This window comes from Panthera onca, chromosome B4, assembly GCF_046562875.1.
Source record: "Panthera onca isolate mPanOnc1 chromosome B4, mPanOnc1 haplotype 2, whole genome shotgun sequence".
NCBI lineage: Eukaryota > Metazoa > Chordata > Mammalia > Carnivora > Felidae > Panthera > Panthera onca.
Window position 1 is genome coordinate 54,043,419 of NC_138345.1, and position 16,695 is coordinate 54,060,113.

The 16,695-nt window shown below is 37.1% G+C and overlaps 2 protein-coding genes across 19 annotated transcripts in view; one reads left to right on the forward strand and one right to left on the reverse strand.

Annotated features, from left to right (window-relative positions):
• Window positions 1–15,724, forward strand: part of LOC132694636 (tRNA ligase complex-associated NAD(P)H dehydrogenase PYROXD1) — a 47,873-nt gene extending 32,149 nt beyond the window's left edge. For all 3 annotated transcript variants that reach the window (XM_078450045.2, XM_078450044.2, XM_078450046.2), the window contains 6 exons: window positions 1,410–1,510; window positions 3,250–3,385; window positions 4,432–4,544; window positions 5,400–5,522; window positions 7,649–7,786; window positions 8,362–15,724. In XM_078450045.2, the coding sequence (XP_078306171.1) occupies window positions 1,410–1,510; window positions 3,250–3,385; window positions 4,432–4,544; window positions 5,400–5,522; window positions 7,649–7,786; window positions 8,362–8,610 (860 nt within the window). In that variant the 3' untranslated portion in view covers window positions 8,611–15,724. The remainder of the gene's footprint in view (window positions 1–1,409; window positions 1,511–3,249; window positions 3,386–4,431; window positions 4,545–5,399; window positions 5,523–7,648; window positions 7,787–8,361) is intronic.
• The window catches only part of LOC132694622 (uncharacterized), a 205,100-nt gene that overhangs the window by 14,362 nt on the left and 174,043 nt on the right, over window positions 1–16,695 (reverse strand). For 13 of the 16 annotated variants that reach the window (XR_014137938.1, XR_014137934.1, XR_014137932.1 and 10 more), the window contains one exon: window positions 9,282–9,344. Coding sequence is in view for 7 of the 16 variants with exons in the window: in XM_081796123.1 (XP_081652249.1) it covers window positions 9,282–9,344 (63 nt within the window). In the remaining 9 variants the exon portion in view is untranslated. Of the gene's footprint in view, window positions 1–1,503; window positions 1,820–6,963; window positions 7,099–9,281; window positions 9,345–16,695 lie in introns of those variants that run through there. The other 3 variants (XM_081796126.1, XM_081796121.1, XM_081796122.1) reach the window with 2 other exon arrangements.

The window sequence follows — 16,695 nt, forward strand, 5'->3', positions numbered from 1 at the left end:
GTAGGTTTAGTTACCGTTTGTCACTGTACCAAATTATTACAGTATTGACTATATTTCCTATGGTGTACTTTATATCCCCATGACTTATAACTGGAAGTTCATACTTCTTAATCCTGTTCACCTGTTTATCTTGTGCACCAGTTCCCTCCCCTGTGGCAACCACCAGTTTATTCTCTATATCTGAGTCTGCTTCTGCTGTGTTTTGAGTTTGGTTTTTTTTTTAATTATTTTTCTAGTTTAACTTGCATGCATTTATTGTAAAATTTTTATTGAAGTATAATTAACATACAGTGTTCTGTTATTTTCAGGTGTACAGTAAAATGATTCAACAATTCTATACATTACTCTGCTCATCTTGATAAGTACACTCTTAATCCTCCTTGTTCCACACACACATCCCTTCACCCACCTCCCCTCTGGCAACCCCCAGTTCTCAGTTTTTGAGTGGGTTTTTTTGAGTCTCCTTTTTCTTTGTTTCCTAAATTCTACGTATGAGTGAAATCATACGGTACTTGTCCTTCTCTGAGTTATTTCACTTAGCAGAATATCCTCTAGGTCCATCCATGTTGCAGATGGTAAGATCTCATTCTTTTTCCTGGTGGAGTAATATTCCATTGTGTGTATATGTGTGTACACATACACATGCACACCACATCTTCTTTATCTATAAATCTGTCAGTGGACACTTGAGTTGATTCCTTATCTTGCTTGTAAATTATGCAAGTTCACATAGGGGAGCATACATCTTTTTGAATTAGTGTTTTCATTTACTTTGTGTAAATTCCCAGTAGTGGAGTTACCAGATCATGTGGTAATTCTGATAATTTTTTGAGGAACCTCCATACTGTTTTTCATAGTGGCTGTACCAATTTGGATTCCCACCAACCGTGCATGAGGTATCTTGTTTCTCTACATCCTTGCCAACACTTGTAATTTCTTGTCTTTTTGATTCTAGCCATTCTGGCAGGTGTAAGGTGATCTATCTCATTGTAGTTTTGATTTGTACTTCTCTGACTAGTGATTTTGAACACTTTTTTATGTCCTTGTTAGCCATCTATATGTCTTTGGAAAAATGTCTATTCAGGTCCTCTGCCTGTTTTTTTATTTTGGTTGTATTTGTGTTACCAAGTTGTAGGAGTTCTTTATACATTTTGGATATCAACCTTTTATCAGATCTCACCCTTCATATTGACCATGTATATAGTATGGTTTATATTCAACACTTGATTGAAAAATTACCTGTTCTATAGCTCTATATCACAAAATATTAAAACTATCAATACAGATAAGTTAGTTTATGCTATATATGAGAATCATGACATTGCCTAAAAGCTTGAGAACACAAGTATGCTTCTCTGCCTGGAAGTTTTTTTATCATTTGAATTTTGAATTGAGTTTTATCTTTTCAGGAAGAAAAAAGGAAAGACAAACCAAAGGTAGTGCTGGCAATATGGGCAGTGCCTTGGGACCTGATTGGCATGAAGGCTTGAATCTTAAAGGAACAAAAGAGGTATGTGTTCATACACTAATTAAACATGTGTAGATGGAATTTTAAATTCTTGAACCATTCGTTGAAGACTGGTTACAAATATAGTCCAACAACTGCTAGGTCACTTAAAATCCATAGTGCTAGGATAGAACCAATAGCAGCTGGCCCAGTTCCTTACCTTAAGAGATAAGTGGGTATTTAATTCATCAAAAACTGACTGTTCAGAGTGGCCAAAATGAACAAATCAGGAGACTATAGATGCTGGAGAGGATGTGGAGAAACGGGAACCCTCTTGCACTGTTGGTGGGAATGCAAACTGGTGTAGCCACTCTGGAAAATAGTGTGGAGTTCCTCAAAAAATTAAAAATAGACCTACCCTATGACCCAGCAATAGCACTGCTAGGAATTTATCCAAGGGATACAGGAGTACTGATGCATAGGGGCACCTGTACCCCAATGTTTATAGCAGCAGTCTCAACAGTAGCCGAATTATGGAAAGAGCCTAAATGTCCATCAACTGATGAATGGATAAAGAAATTGTGGTTTATATACAGAATGGAGTACTACGTGGCAATGAGAAAGAATGAAATATGGCCCTTTGTAGCAACGTGGATGGAACTGGAGAGTGTTATGCTAAGTGAAATAAGCCATACAGAGAAAGACAGATACCATGTTTTCACTCTTATGTGGATCCTGAGAAACGTAACAGAAACCCATGGGGGAGGGGAAGGAAAAAAAAAAAAAAAAAGAGGTTAGAGTGGGAGAGAGCCAAAGCATAAGAGACTCTTAAAAACTGAGAACAAACTGAGGGTTGATGGGGGGTGGGAGGGAGGGGAGGGTGAGTGATGGGTATTGAAGAGGGCATCTTTCGGGATGAGCACTGGGTATTGTATGGAAACCAATTTGACAATAAATTTCACATATTAAAACCAAACAAACAAACAAACAAACTGTTGCCCTTCTTTTTAATTCTCCAGGCACAGAGATTTCTACAGTGAATATACCTGTCCTATTTTAAATTAATCTTTTCTTAAAGGTCACCTCCTATGCATTATAATATTTTACAGGTTACTTGATAAATTCTAAATACACATTTAATACCTTAATTGGATAAGATGATTTGCTTTTACTCATTTATTAGGTATTTGTTTTTAAATAATTGCTAAAAGGCTATGATATGTAAATACTGTAAGAAGCATACACGGAGTTCTTATTACTTTGTATGATTTCAGCCTCAGGTAGTTTGGAGAGGAGCTGGCTTCATGTTATACCTCATTTTTGTGATAGAAATTATGCAAAATCAGTTCTTCTGCACCTTCAGATTCTAAGTTTAGTAGTATTTTTAAACTGAGCAGCAGTTTGGTTCAGTGAACATTATCTCCTACATACTTGGTACTTTACTAAGGTTCTGGGATATAATAGTAAGTAAATCAACATAGATCTGCCCTCAAGAGGGTTTTATAGTTCTCTAACAGTGGAAATTTTTAGAAAATATATTTGTAATTATCAGTGAGGCTTATCTTAAAAAGCATCCCTTGGTGTTACCTGTCAGTGCAACTACTTGTTCTCTTAAGTTCTGAATGGATTTCTTCTTACTGCCTTCACAAACAGAAATCGAGATTATATGGGGGCATCCAGTGTGTTTTCATTTATATTTTCCATATGTTTCTACAAGTGTATTGTAATTTTTTTTTTTTTTATCAGTAACCCAAATCAGTCTTTTGGGAAGTATTATTTACGGTAACCATTGTTTCTTTTAGTTTTCTCGTAAGATTCACATTGAAACTATGTGTGAAGTAAAAAAAATCTATCTTCAGGAAGAATTTAGAATTTCGAGGAAAAAGTCCTTGCCTTTTCCGAGAGACCATCATAATCAGCCAGTCACAACTGATAAAGGTAAGTAATTAAGAAAAAATGTAATAACCAGTAATTTAAAAGGAGGAAACTTAAACATAAAAAATAAACATGAGGGGCATCTGGATGGCTCAATCCATTAAGTGTGAGACTTCAGCTCAGGTCATGATATCACAGTTTGTGAGTTTGAGCCCCACTTCGGGCTCTGTGCTGACATCTCAGAGCCTGGAGCCCACTTTGGATTCAGTGTCTCCCTCTCTCTCTCTGCCCCTCCCCACTCATGCTGTGTCCCTCCTTCAAAAATAAACTTAAAAAAAAGAGTAAACATGAAATCATTACTTAATGTAAGTCATTTCCTTTTCACTACTTAATCTTCAAGTTTCCTAATAATTGATATAGTGAGCATCACATTTTACATGGCATTCATGGTGTTTTGCCCACCACAACTCTGTGAGTCAAATGAAATATCTTGCAGATCAAAAAGAAACTAAAAAAACCTTTATGCTTTCAGAGATGAAGTGACTTCCCCCAAATCAGATTGAAAATCTGTAATTTGGGACTAATTCCTGTTCCACATCTCCTGTGAGACCTACCACTATTTGAAGAAATACACTCAAACTAGTGTGTAATATTCCATTGTTTTGAATTCTTTGAATTTTTCCACGGGAAGAGTTAATGTTACAGTTTGACTAAGAACAGTAAGGGAAAACATTGAAAAATGAGTAATGTAGTTGGGCTAAACTCTCTGGAGTATATAATGTATTAATATTTTTAGATAAATAATTTATAAAGTGATTATCAATTTAAATTTACTTTGTTAGAAAAGGTCTAGGTCTAAATTTGAAGGGAAAATGTTTAGAATGCTGTAATGTTATAAGTATACCCAAAACAAGGAGATAATGTTGATTGTATTATAATTGTTTTAGCAAATGTGCCTTATAAAAATTATTAAGCAGTGTTGTTTTAAAGTACTCTCCTGCCATTTTCTTTCACCCTTTATTCTAGGTATTATAGTCACATAATGCTATGGATAACTTGTGGTGATTACATTGGAGAATAAAGGTTTTGTTTATTTTGTTTTGTTTTAGAAGTATGGCCTGTATATGTGGAATTGACCAGTGAAAAGATATACGGCTGTGATTTCATTGTCAGTGCTACAGGAGTTACACCAAATATAGAACCTTTTCTCTGTGGCAACAATGTAAGGTGAAGTTTTTTTTTGTTTTTTTTTTGTCCTGTGAATATTTTTATATTTTTTTTAATGTGTATTTATTTTTGAGAGAGACAGAGAAAGAGTATGGGCAGTGGGAGGGGCAGAGAGAAAGGGAGACAGAATCCAGGGGAGGCTCCAGGCTCTGAACAAGCTGTCAGCACACAGCCTGAGACGGGGCTCAAACTCACAAACTGTGAGATCATGACCTGAGCTAAAGTCGGATGCTTAACTGACTGAGCCACCCAGGTGCCTCATGCTGTGAATATTTTTAAAGTACTGTATGAAATTTAACTTTCAAGCATAAGTAACTGTTCCTTGCTTTAGTGTAAAACTGTAATTTATGGAAGGTGAAAACAATTTAGATCATATTCATGTTTGGATTTGCAGTATTTCTTATTGCGTAAAGTCCTTAAGCAGCTAACATCCCAGCATAAATGTCATCATTGATGGAACATAATGCACAGTTCATTTGTCTAAAGGTTGGTAAGAGACTGACACCTATGAATTCTTACAAGTGATTCTTGTAGAGAAATGCTAAAATGTTAAATGCCTTTTAGCATTTAAAGCTCACAAAACTGGAATATTGTAATTATGAGTGGGGTAGTCACGGTTACTGAGTGTTCCTGATGTTGAAAGTCTAAGAATTTTTGAGTTGGTCTGTCTTAGTAGCATTTTGATCCCCTGGAAATTGAGCTGAGTTATCTAAACTTTCAGCTATTATTTACTTTCTCATTAAAGATCAGCATACCAAGGTGTACAAATGTGACTTGTTCTTTTACTTTAGAATGACAAAGCCATCTTTCACTTTTCTTCCCATGTGTTCTCATAAGGAACATTGTTTAGTTTGATCTAGGCGAAGATGGTGGCCTGAAAGTGGATGATCACATGCACACGTCTCTCTCTGATATCTATGCTGCAGGTGACATCTGCACTGCATCATGGCAGCCCAGCCCAGTGTGGCAGCAGGTAAGCCAGCATCCAGGATCACATCTTCATATCAGAGATTCCATCTGACGGTAAAGGAGTTCCTACCAGCAAATCTAAATATCTGGTTTTCCAACTTTTTTACTTTAAGAAGCTGTCATAGAGTTTTTTGTGACAATTAAAGAATTTTCCCTTTTGGTAAGTTATTATATAGTGATGGAACAGTAGTTTATCAGCACTGTCCAGTGGAACTTTATGCGATGACAGAAATGTTCTGTACCTTTGCAGTGTCCAGTCAGGTAATCACTAACTACGTATCTCTATTGAGCACTTGAGTTTAAATAGCTACATGTATCTAGCGTCTGCCAGACTGGACAGCACAGCTTTAGATTAATAATTACTGAGGTATAAACCATGTAGATAAATGATGACCCTATTCTGTCCCTGTGAGAACTGTGACTGAAAAAATTTCCTATAGTAAACAGCCTTCCTCAGCTGAACACCTCCATTGAACTGACATAGACTTCCTCCTAATGGTGGAGGAGAAATCCTTGAGGAAGATACTCAGACCGTGGTCATAGGAGAGGTAGTCTCAGGGGGAGGAGAGACACAGTAGATGTTACAGATAAAAGACCCAGGCAACACTCCGTGTGAGACCAGCTCCACAGGTAGGGATATTACTCCTTCAGATCAACCATGGAGTGTGAAGTAGCAGAAGAGCTAGATGTATTTTAAGAGGCAGCTTCATTACTTTGTGTGTTTTTACCTACAGCAGAGCTGACAATCATATAAAAGTGCTTTTAGCCTAGGGGCGCCTGGGTGGTATAGTCAGTTAAGTGTCAGACTCAGCTCAGGTCATGATCTCACGGTTCGTGAGTTTTTAGCCCCACATCAGGCTCTGTGCTGACAGCTGGGAGCCTGAAGCCTGCTTTGGATTCTGTGTCTCCCTCTCTGTCTGCACACCCTCCACTCATGCTTTGTGTCTCTCAAAAAATAAATGTTAAAAAAAATTTTTTTAATTTTTTTTTAAAAAGAGTGCTAGCTTGTTTTCAGTTTTCTCTGTAATCATTCTCTTTCCCTTTGTGACAGATCTGTCATAAACTCTGAGTTTGTGGGATTTTTTTAACGCTTTTAAACCGTTTAGGATAAATTACATCCTTAATGGGTGTCATAAACTCTGGTATAGTCCGTGTCCAAAAATGACAAGGGTCTCTTGAGTGAATCTAATAGACCCTGTCTCTTAATTTGCAGAAGCAGTAAATAATAAATAAGTACACTAATTCATTTGTTTTACACAGTCCGAGACACAGACTGAAGGGACCTTGAAGCTGGTATACATTGTTTATGTTTATAGAGGAGACTGAATTAAAAAAAAAATCTATCAGAAATGATTGTGGTATTAGTTTTGCACACAAAAGGACATTACTAATTGCTTATTGTAGGCTAGCTTATTTAAATCTCTTAATAGCCATTGAATAGGTGGTATACATTTTTGTTTCAGGCGAAGAAACTGAGGCTCAGTTAAATAAGTAGAAATAAAAACTTAAATATGTAGAAGAGTTGGTATTTAAATCTCTTGACTTCCAAGGCCAGTGTTCTATGCAGGATCACTGATAACCTAAGGGAAGAATTTAAAATGAATTCCCAGCATTGGTTGCTGAAATCTGGTAACATTTCTTGAGGCTGTTAGGACACCAACTAATATATCGATCTGCCTGACCACTGAGGTTTTATTGCATGAGAAGCCTTAACTATATAGCACCAAAATCTAAGGATTAGGAAAAGGAATGAATTTTTCAGTGATCATTTCTCATCTCTATTTATGCTGATGATAAACTTACTCTGTGAGAGGAGACCAGTTAATTAGTATTATTCTCCCCTGGTGTACCCTGAAATGTTTTAGTTGTTATAGTTTATTGAAAGGTACAGAGTTGGTATCATCCTTTAATTTTAGAATTCTCAAATAGCGGAATCCGTTTTGGTTAGTGTGGAATGGTGATTGCTTCTATGGCAAAGACAATCCAGCTGGTCATATGACTAGCTAGATGTAACCAATCTCAAGGACTCTCAATATTGAAGCCCTTTAAGCAATTCTGTAAGGTTAAGGTGCTAGCATTTTTTAAGTATGGACAATGAACATTATATCTCATAACATTTTTTTATTTCAGATGAGGTTGTGGACCCAGGCTAGACAGATGGGGTGGTACGCAGCCAAGTGCATGGCCGCAGCTGCTTTAGGACAATCTACTGACATGGACTTCAGCTTTGAACTTTTTGCTCACGTAACAAAATTCTTCAACTATAAGGTAAGATAAACAAAGTAGTGCCTTTTACTGCTTGTTCGCCTTTAATTATGTAATTTTATCATTTGAGTAAGTAAATGTATGGTTTTAGTCATTTTACAAAAAAATGACATCTCATTTCCTGGTATTACTGCTGGTCTTAATTCCTAATCACCACCTACCTTCCTACGATACTATTTTATAGTTAAAGGTGGGGGTGGGGGGGCATCTCTTCTAGACTTACTCCCTGTTGGTGCATGTCTGCATTTCATTTGAGATCCATCCTTGTCTTGTAAGGGGAACTAATAGCTGTCATACTCAAGAATGAACTAGGTACTCTGCCATACTTATTTTACTCTGAGGCAAGTTTTTTCTTGATAATTTACTGATAAGGAAGAACACACGTAAGACTTAAGGAGATTAAATCATGACTCTAAGCTAATGTAGTCCAGATCCTGCATATTTGCTAATTCACTAGATATTTTTAATGTTCATACATAGATTGTGTGTTAGTGTCATCTGTATAATAAATGCAGTGCTATTCTAGCATAATACAGTGTAACTACATACTGCTTTTTGTACTTTATCCCTGCATTTAGGTTGTATTGCTGGGAAAATACAATGCACAGGGCTTAGGTTCAGATCATGAATTAATGCTGAGATGTACCAAAGGACAAGAATACGTCAAAGTCGTCATGCAGAATGGGCGCATGATGGGAGCTGTCTTAATTGGTGAAACTGATTTAGAAGAAACATTTGAAAACTTAATTTTAAATCAAATGGATCTTTCATCATATGGAGAAGATCTGCTAGATCCCAATATTGATTTAGAAGATTATTTTGATTAATAAAAGCATTTCAAGAGCTACATAATGTTCCAAATAATACAAAGTCACAATAAGGTAAAATTTAATAGAAGTGATAATGATTTCAGTGGCAAAGTTTTAAAATATATTTTTTCTAACTTAAAACCTAGCACTTAATGTAAATTTAAGTTATTCATTTCTAATTTAGCTTTGGGGCAGATTCAGCTAGGTTGTGATCTACTTAGCCAACAACTTGGCCTGGTACACCAGAATCATTCTGATTGAAATGTTAGGGCTGTGGTTTCAAGAGGCTTATAGTTTGGTTTTACTTCTAGAAATGTAGCAATAGCTTACTTACTAATATCATTTGTATTGATACTTTATTCCTTTTGCATTTGGATTCCACAGCTGTTAAGAGCTGAAATCACTCCCTTTGTAATAAGCCTATATAAAATATTCCAGGTGATAACACTTGCTATCAACAGTTATGTAAAAATAATACGAGTTTATGTGAACTTTAGTTTACATTTTTCTCATTTTATACTGTCAATTTTTATAAATCATGATCTCAAGTGTTCAAGCCTTCAATATTAATGAAATTGTCTTAAACTACAAAATAATGGTGTATACGTGCATAAAATGTTTTCTTGGAAAATTCAGAAACACTCTCTTCTTAGATTGCTGAAGCATGTTTGCAGACTTTTGGAAGTTACCTGAATTGTTTTCTTCCCTCTTTATCAGCTCCTTTAGAATGATAACGTTTGAAGTGATTCAGTCTACAAACAAAAACAAACACTTTGGTAAAAACTCAGCTGTTGCATTTTCTCTTCAGATTAATAGTCCTCCTGGGTCCTTCTATATCGGTTAGCTCTTTAGTTAAGTGTCAGTGGCCTAGTTTTTGGTCTTCAAATATCTACTCAAATGTGAGCCCTATCTTGAAGGGATATATTGTCTGAGAAACCTAAATCTATGGACACAGTGGTACACAGCATGGTTTCACAGGCTTGAGAGTATTGGTTCAACCTTTGCTGCGCAGGCAGACTTCTCAACCAGTGTTGATCACAATCGGTATTGTGAACAAGTCCTCTGCCTACTTCAGGATCTTGATTAGATCTCTGCAGTATGCTGTTAGATGTTTCTTCTTTCACATGCTATAATGAAATAGGCAACTGGGATTTGGGAATTACAAGGACAGGCTATTCTAGTTATTAAACTGGCTTAAAATGAGTCCTCAACATGAGCCACCCTAAACACTGATTTGTTAATTTGTTCTGAACTAAAATTAGGATATTCCTCAAGTCTGTCACTAAACTGTTATAGTCTCTGTAAGACATTGTTGAATTTACAGAGATGTAAAGAAAATAACCTGGTTACCAGAAGGCCTTTGGATATGCTCTAGGAACCAGAGTGTCTGCCAGACATGATTGAGAGATACTTAGAATCAGTCTATTCTTCATATTTACCTGATTTGTGCTCATGACACAATATTCTGGAAACTGTGGCTTCCTAGGTACACAGTTTAGAGACAAGAATGTCCTCATCATCAGATATTCCTAATTATTGATTCTAGTACCCTGATTTATATATCAGAGTCTTGTTAACTGGTGAGTATAGCACAGCGTAATAAACTCAGAAGTTTCTCTGGCTGCAAATTTAAGACCATAGTTACCTTCACCCACCAGGTGTCAGAACTCTGTGAAGGGGAACTGGTTAGTCCAGCTCTTCAGATACAACAAACATGCAGGATGAAAAAAAGTTCAACTATAGCACCCAAACACTGCTATCTATATTAGTGTCTTATGAGTGATTAGCCATTACCTGGTTCAAAAATAATTCACTCTTTTGCATGGAATTTCTCTTTCCAATCAGCCACTATAAACTCTTAGAAATTACCCTTTTCTTAAATAGCATTTCTATTCAGAGGGATTTAAACTTTTCCCTTCATTTCTTAAAAATTTAACATGCCCTTAGTACAGCAATATAGATCCATACACATACCACTTATCCTTTTATTATTTTACTGTTTTAAAACTGTGTTACTTTTGAATCTAGAACATGCTGTTCACAGCTTGCTTAATCTTTTAAATCCATTTTGGGATCTAGTATTGCCCCCATGTAGTCCTAGCTATATATATTAGCCTATAAAGATTTAAAAACAATGAACTAGGGAGTGTTCCAATCCAAGATGGCAACATAGGAAGATCCTGAACTGGGCGCACCAAATCTACACCTGTTTATAGGCAACTCCTCTTGAAGAACTGAGGACTGACTGAACAGCTTCTGTACAATAAAAGATACACCACATGGAGAACAGCAAGAGAGACAGACATGGTAACCAAGGGTACCCACCCCTGATGCTGCAAACTGTAGTGGGGAGGATAGTAATGAGGTACCAGGAGCAGATTCATCTACCCTGGGCCACAGAAAATAAAAGCCCTGGCTTAAAAGAGCAACTAGAATATAAAGTAGCCCTTGAACCCTGCTAAACGGGAGGGGAGCTGCTGCAACTCTCTCTGGGTTGGAAGGTCTAACATGTGCCACAGCTTATGCACCTCCCACAACCTTGACAGCACAGATGGGAGCAGGGTCCAGGTGTCCTAACCAGCCTGCCACCTCAGTAAGCCCTGACACCAGCCCCAGCTGTCCCACCAGGCAGCCCCATGGTGGTACATACCAGGAAGCCCTGGTCGGTGCTCACTATAGCTCCAACTATCTCACCACACTGAGGCAGGCACAAAGCACACTGGAACACTTCAGGCCTGCACCACTGTGGTTTCAGACACCTTTTCAGCACACCCCCAGCTGATGCCTTTTTTCAGCTCCAGCTGCCCTGCCAGGACACCCACACTTGAGCTTCCTTGCAGGGCACCCTCCATACAGAGAACCCTAGAGTGACCCCAGCCTATGCCCATTTCAGCTATAATTGTCCAAGTTGTCCCCTTTACAAAGCACCCAGTGACGTGCCCAGCCAGCAACCCACCTCAGCTCCAACTGCCCCCGTCAAAATACCTTCTGCACATCCCAGAACACCCCAGCTTACACCCACTTGGATTTCAGCCATCCTGCCAGGGTGCCCTCTGCACGGAGAACCCCAGGACTACCCATGGCTTGCACCCACTTCAGCATTAGCTTTCCTGCCAGGGCACCCAATGCCAAGAGCCTCAGGACCCACCCCCAGCCCACACCCACTTAATCTACCACTCTTCTACCAGGGCAGCGCCAGCAGGGGGTACACTGCAACCCCCATCCCATGCCAGACAGCAAAAATCACCAGATACATACAGTCTACACAGAGGACAACCACACATAAAGACCATTCCTTCAAGTTTAGGAGGAGTAGCTCTACTGTCTAATTCATAGAAACAAACACAAAGTTAAGCAAAATGAGACAGAGGAATGTGCTCTAAATGAAAGAACAAGACAAAACCTCAGAAAAAGAAAATGAAATCAAGATAAGCAATATGCTTGATGAAGAATTTAAAGTAATTGATCATAAAGATGTTCACTGGACTACAGAAAAGAGTGGGAGAACTCCATGAGAACTTTAACAAAGAACTGGAAAATAAAAACCAGAGTTGAAGAATACAACTGAAATGAAAACTACACTAGAGGGAATCAAAAGTAGATTAATGATGCAGAAGAACAATCTGGGAGATGGGGTAATGGAAAGCAGCCAAACTGAACAGCAAAGATACTTATTTTTTTTTTCTTAAGTAAAATCTATGCCCCGCGTGAGGCTTGAACTCACAACTCTTTGATCGAGTTGCATGTTCTACCTATTGAGCTAGTCAGCTGTCCCCCTCCTGCCACCTGCCCCAAATAAAGAATTTTTTAAAATGAGGGTAGATTAAGGGATCTGTTGACAACATCTAGTGAACAAACATTCATATTATAAGGACCCCAGAAGGAGAGAAAGGGGCAGAAATTTATTTGAAGAAATAATAGCTGGAAACTTCCCAACCTAGGGAAAGAACTAGACATCCAGATTCAGGAAGCATTTTAGAGCCCTCCCTAAGATGAACTCAAGGTCCATACCACAACACATAATTAAAATGTCAAAGGCTAAAGAGAGAATTGTAATAGTAAGAAAGAAGGAAACCCCTTAAAAGCTCTCAGCTGATTTTTCAGCAGAAACTTTGCAGGCCAGAAGAGTGGCATTATACATTCAAAGTGCTGAACGGAAAAAAACAAACAAAAACAAACAAAAAACCCTACATTCAAGAATACCTGACAAGATTATCATTCGGAATTCAAGGAGAGAGAGTTCCCATACAAAAGGTAAAGGAATTCATCACCACTAAACTGGCCTTCCAAGAATGCAAAAGGGACTTCTTTAAATGGAAAAGAAAAATACATATCAGACATAAGGAAACTATATATAAAAAGATGTAAAACTGGCAACATAAACATAAACCATGGAGAGGGGAGTGAAAAGGAAGTTCTTTTCGAATGTGTTATAAATGCCCATGAATTCAATATAGACTGCTTTATATTTAGGATATTCTTTATGAACCTCATGCTAACCACAAACCCAAAACCAAATTAGGTTAAAAGAAAAAAAGAAAAAAAAAAGGAAAAAGTACAGTATATGGGATATAGTCAGTGGTATTTTAACAGTGTTGCATGGGGACAGATGGTAGCTACATTTGTGATGGGCACAGCATAACAGAGTTGCTGAATCATTATGTTGTACTTATAATATTGTGTGTCAACTACACTCAAAGTGAAAAAAAGGGGGTGCCTGAGTGGCTCAGTAGGTTAAATTAAGTGTCTTGATTTTGGCTCAGGTCCTTATCTCACAGTTCATGAGTTTGAGCCCTGTTTTGGGCTCCTCTCTCCCCCTCCCTCACTCTCTGTCCCTCCCCTACTCATTCTCTCCCTCTCTCTGTCAAAATAAATATTAAAAAAAAAAAGAAAAGAAAAGAAATGAAATGAGGGGTTCCTGGGCAGCTCAGTTGGTTAAGGGTCCAACTTCAGCTCAGATCATGATTTCATGGTTCGTGAGTTCGAGTCCTGTGTCCGCCTCTGTGCTGACAGCTCAGAGCCTGGACCCTGTTTCAGATTCTCTGTCTACCTCTCTCTCTGCACCTGCCCCCTCACACTCTGTCTCTCTGTCTCAAAAATAAATAAACATTAAAAAAAAAAATTAATGAAAAAGAAAAGAGAAAGCCAAATATAACGCTACAGAAAGTCAGCAATCACAAAGAAAGCTAGGAACAGAGAAAAGATACAAAACACCCAGAAAACAATCAACAGAATGACAGTAAGTATACAGCTATTAATAATTGCTTTAAATGTAAATGGTCTAGGGGCTCCTGGGTGGCTCAGTCAGTTAAACGGCCGACTTCAGCTCAGGTCATGATCTCTTGGTCCATGAGTTTGAGCCCCGCATTGGGCTCTGTGCTGACAACTGAGAGCCTGGAGCCTGTTTCAGATTCTGTGTCTCCCTCTCTCTGACCCTCCCCTGTTCATGCTCTGTCTCTCCCTGTCTCAAAAATAAATAAAATGTTTAAAAAAAAATTTTTTTTTAATGTAAATGGTCTAAATGTTCCACTCAAAAGACATAGGATGGTGGAATGGATTAAAAAATCAAGACTCATCTATCTGTTGCCTAAGAGACTTGCTTTGGGCCTAAAGACACATACAGACTGAAAGTGAAGGGATGGAAAAACTTATTAGGCAAATGAAAGCAAAAAGAAAAGCCAGAGTAGCAGTTAAAATAAACTTTAAAACAGACTGTAACAAGAGTCAAAGAAGGGCATCACATAATAATAAAGGTACCAATCCTATGTATGCACCCAACATACGAATCTAGATACATAAGGCAAACATAAGCAAACAAAGGGAAAAATTAATGGTAATGTAGTAATGGTAGGGAACTTTAACTCTCCACTTATATCAATGGATAGATCATAAAGGCAGAAAGTCAACAAGGACATTGTCTTTGAACAACACGTTAGACTAGATGCACACAATAGACACATACAGAACATTCCATCCAAAAGAGCAGAATACACATGCTTTCAAGTGCACATGGAGCATTCTCTAGAACAGATAGCATTAGGGGACAAAATAAGTCTAAATAAATGTAAGAAGACTGCATCTTTTCTGAACACAACAGTATGAAACTAGAAATCAATCTAAAGAAAAAAAAAACAAAAAATATACACGTGGAGGGTAAACAACATGCTACTACACAAAAAATACATGGAGACAAAGGGAAACAGAAACACAATGGTTCAAAATCTTTGGGACACAGCAAAAGCTGTTCTAAGAAATTTATAGCAATAAAAGCCTACCTCAAACAACAAGAAATTTAACCTTACGCCCAAAGGAACTAGAAAAAGAACAAAACCCAAGATAAGTAGAAGGAAGGATATAATGAAGATAAAAGCAGAAGTAAATGAAACAGAGTTTAAGAGAAACAAAGATCAAGGAAACCAAGAACTGGTATTTTGAAAAGATAAATGAAATTGATAAACCGTTACCCAGACTCATTGAGAAAAAATAAGAGAGGACTCAAATAAAATCAGAAATGAAAGAGAAGTAACAACTGACACCATAGAAATACAAAAGCTTGTAAGAGTATTATGAAAAACTATATGCCAACAATTGAAGAACCTAGAATAAATAGGTAAATTCCTAGAAACCTATAGTTTTCCAAAACTGAATCAGGGAAAATGGAAGTCTGAACAGACCAATTACTAGGAACAATACAGGAGTGATAATCCAAAAACTACCAATAAAGGTCCAAGATCACATGCATTCATAGGTAAATTCTACCCAACACTTAAAGAGTTAATGCTCCAAGGAGGAGTTAATTCTCCTCAAACTATACCCAAAAAATAGAAGAGAAAGGAAAGCTTTTAAATATATTCCATGAGGCCAGACTTACCTTGATACTAAAACTAAAGACAACAGACAAAAAGAATACTATAGGCCAATATCCCCAATGAACAAAGATGCAGAAATACTCATCAAAACATTAGCAAACCATATTTAACAATACATTAAAAAGATCATTCAACAGTCAAGTGGAATTGATTCTGGGGATACATGGATAATTCAATACTGGCAAATCTATTACATATTTATAAGAGGAAGAGTAAAAACCATATGATCATCTCAATAGATGCAGAAAAAGCATCTGACAAAATTCAACATCTGCTCATGACAAAAAGTCAACAAAGTGAGTTTAGAGGGAACACACCTCAACATAATAAAGGTCATACGTGAAGAATTTGCAGCTTACACTTAATGATGAAAAACTGGAAGCTTCTCCACTATAATCAGGAGCAAGACAAGGATGTCCACTCTCATCACTTTTGTTCAACATAGTACTGGAAGTACTAGCCACAGCAACCAGAAATAAAGGAAACCCATATTGGTAAGGGAGGAATTAAAATGCCACTATATGTAAGTAAAAAGAACTATGCAAAGAAAACCCTAAAGACTTCACCAAAAAGTATTAGAATGAATTCAGTAAAGTTGCAGGATACAAAATTAATACACAGAAATCAATTATGTTTCTATACACTAATGAAGTAGCAGAAAGATAAATTAAAAACATAATTGCATTTACAATTGCACTACACATAATAAAATACCCAGGAATAAACTTAACCAGGAAGGTGAAAGAACATATACTTTAATGAAAAAAACAATGATGAAAGAAATTAAAGGTAACATAAGCAGATGGAAAGATATTCCATGCTTATGGATTGGAAGAATATTGATAAAATTCCTAATACACAAAGCAATCTACAGATTCAATGCAATCTCTATCAAAATACCAATAGCATTTTTCATAGAACTAGAATAATCCTAAAATTCGTATGGAACCACAGAAGACCTCAAATAGCCAAATAAATCTTGAGAAGGAAGAACAAAGCTGGATTTCACATCCCAGATTTCAAGATGTAGTAGAAAACTGTAATAACCAAAACAGTATTGTACTAGCACAAAAATAGATGCAGATCAATGGAACGGAATAGGGAGCCCAAAAATAAATCCACACTTACATGGTCAATTAATCTATGACACAGAATGCAAGAATACACAATAAAGAAAAAGTCTCTTCAATAAATAGTGTTGGGAAAACTGGACAGCTACATGCAAAGACTGAAA